The sequence below is a fragment of the Daktulosphaira vitifoliae genome, unplaced genomic scaffold, assembly GCF_025091365.1.
Source record: "Daktulosphaira vitifoliae isolate Bord-2020 unplaced genomic scaffold, ASM2509136v1 Scaffold_2658, whole genome shotgun sequence".
Lineage (NCBI taxonomy): Eukaryota > Metazoa > Arthropoda > Insecta > Hemiptera > Phylloxeridae > Daktulosphaira > Daktulosphaira vitifoliae.
In genome coordinates this window covers 1-1,288 of record NW_026102218.1, presented here as the reverse complement: position 1 = coordinate 1,288, position 1,288 = coordinate 1, and the positions used below count along the sequence as shown (strand labels likewise).

The window sequence follows — 1,288 nt, the reverse complement described above, 5'->3', positions numbered from 1 at the left end:
TTTTTTTCTATATAAACTAAAAATTTCATTTTGTTATAATTAATTTAATACTGCATGGATAATAAAAAGTTTTTTTTTTGGATTTACTGGAAATATTTTCTTTAATTATGTCATAGCTTTTATTAATTATGATAAATTTCACAATATTTTCAATTTCAGTAACGATATGTTTTACATTAATATTCAATTCCCGAAATAGAAATAACATAGAATTAGACATGATAAAGAAAAATGTATATTTATGTTTTTTAAAAAAATTTAATGTTTATATAAAAAAATAATTTAATAATTTTTTTTTACATGAGATTTTGAAAGCACTTTTTCGAATATTGGTCATGGAACTACAAATCTTATTAATCATATAATGTTATATTATATTTCACAGTATTTTTACTTTTAATCATTAAGAATGAAATCGTTTCTGACTGATTCAGCGTTAACAAATATTGTGAACAGTGGAGCTTTCGGTAAAGGTTGTTATTTTGTATCATTTGAACGGGATTTGAATAATGAAGGTGAAGATCAGTTTCAATCTATTATAGTTTATGGAACCATAAAAGTATCGGATGGTCGATATTATCAAGTTATTATCAAAATAAATGAAGGTACTCTAGAAAATATGAATATTGATGTACAATTTCACAATGAAATACAAATGTATAAAAAAATAATTCCATTTTTGATGTCGTTTAATCATCATTCAACCAAACACTATACACAACTGTTTCCCAAATTTTATTCTGCAATTGAAAGTGACAGGGATAACTTAGAAAAAACAATGATCGTTTTAGAAAATATGCATCCTCAAGGTTATAGGCTTTCGGAAAATCGTCTCTTCTTAGACTTTGATCATTTAGCTTCTTGTCTACGAGCCATTGCAAAGTGAGATTTATTATATGATAGTAATATTGAACTACTATCTAATATTTAGCTATTAATTAAAAATTAAGTGAAGTTATATTGGTTAATATGTTTTTTTAGATTTCATGCTCTATCATACACAGCAAAAAACCGAGATATGAATACTTTCAAAAGATCTATTGAAGGTATTAGTAGCACAGCTTGGGATTCTAATGGTCAATGGGTATATCCAGAGAAATCGTTGACTATCATTGGTAAACGGGGGTTAAATAGATTACTTGAACGAGATCCAGCTAAATATCGTAACCATAAAAATGTAAAAAAATTAATTTATCTTCTTGATAATGGATATAATAGTTTGCGTCAAACTCTTTTATCTCGAGAACCTCTAGCCGTCTTGTGTCACGGTGACTTCTGTAGAAATAAT

General features: G+C 26.2%; 1 protein-coding gene across 1 annotated transcript; it reads left to right on the top strand.

The window, feature by feature from the left end:
• Positions 1-294: 294 nt before the first annotated feature.
• LOC126909967 (uncharacterized) lies at positions 295-1,285 on the top strand (the record flags this gene model as incomplete). Its single annotated transcript, XM_050692371.1, has 2 exons — positions 295-882; positions 982-1,285. Coding segments are annotated over exons 1-2 (777 nt in total), but the record flags the coding sequence as incomplete, so codon positions are not given.
• Between the last annotated feature and the right edge of the window lie 3 nt (positions 1,286-1,288).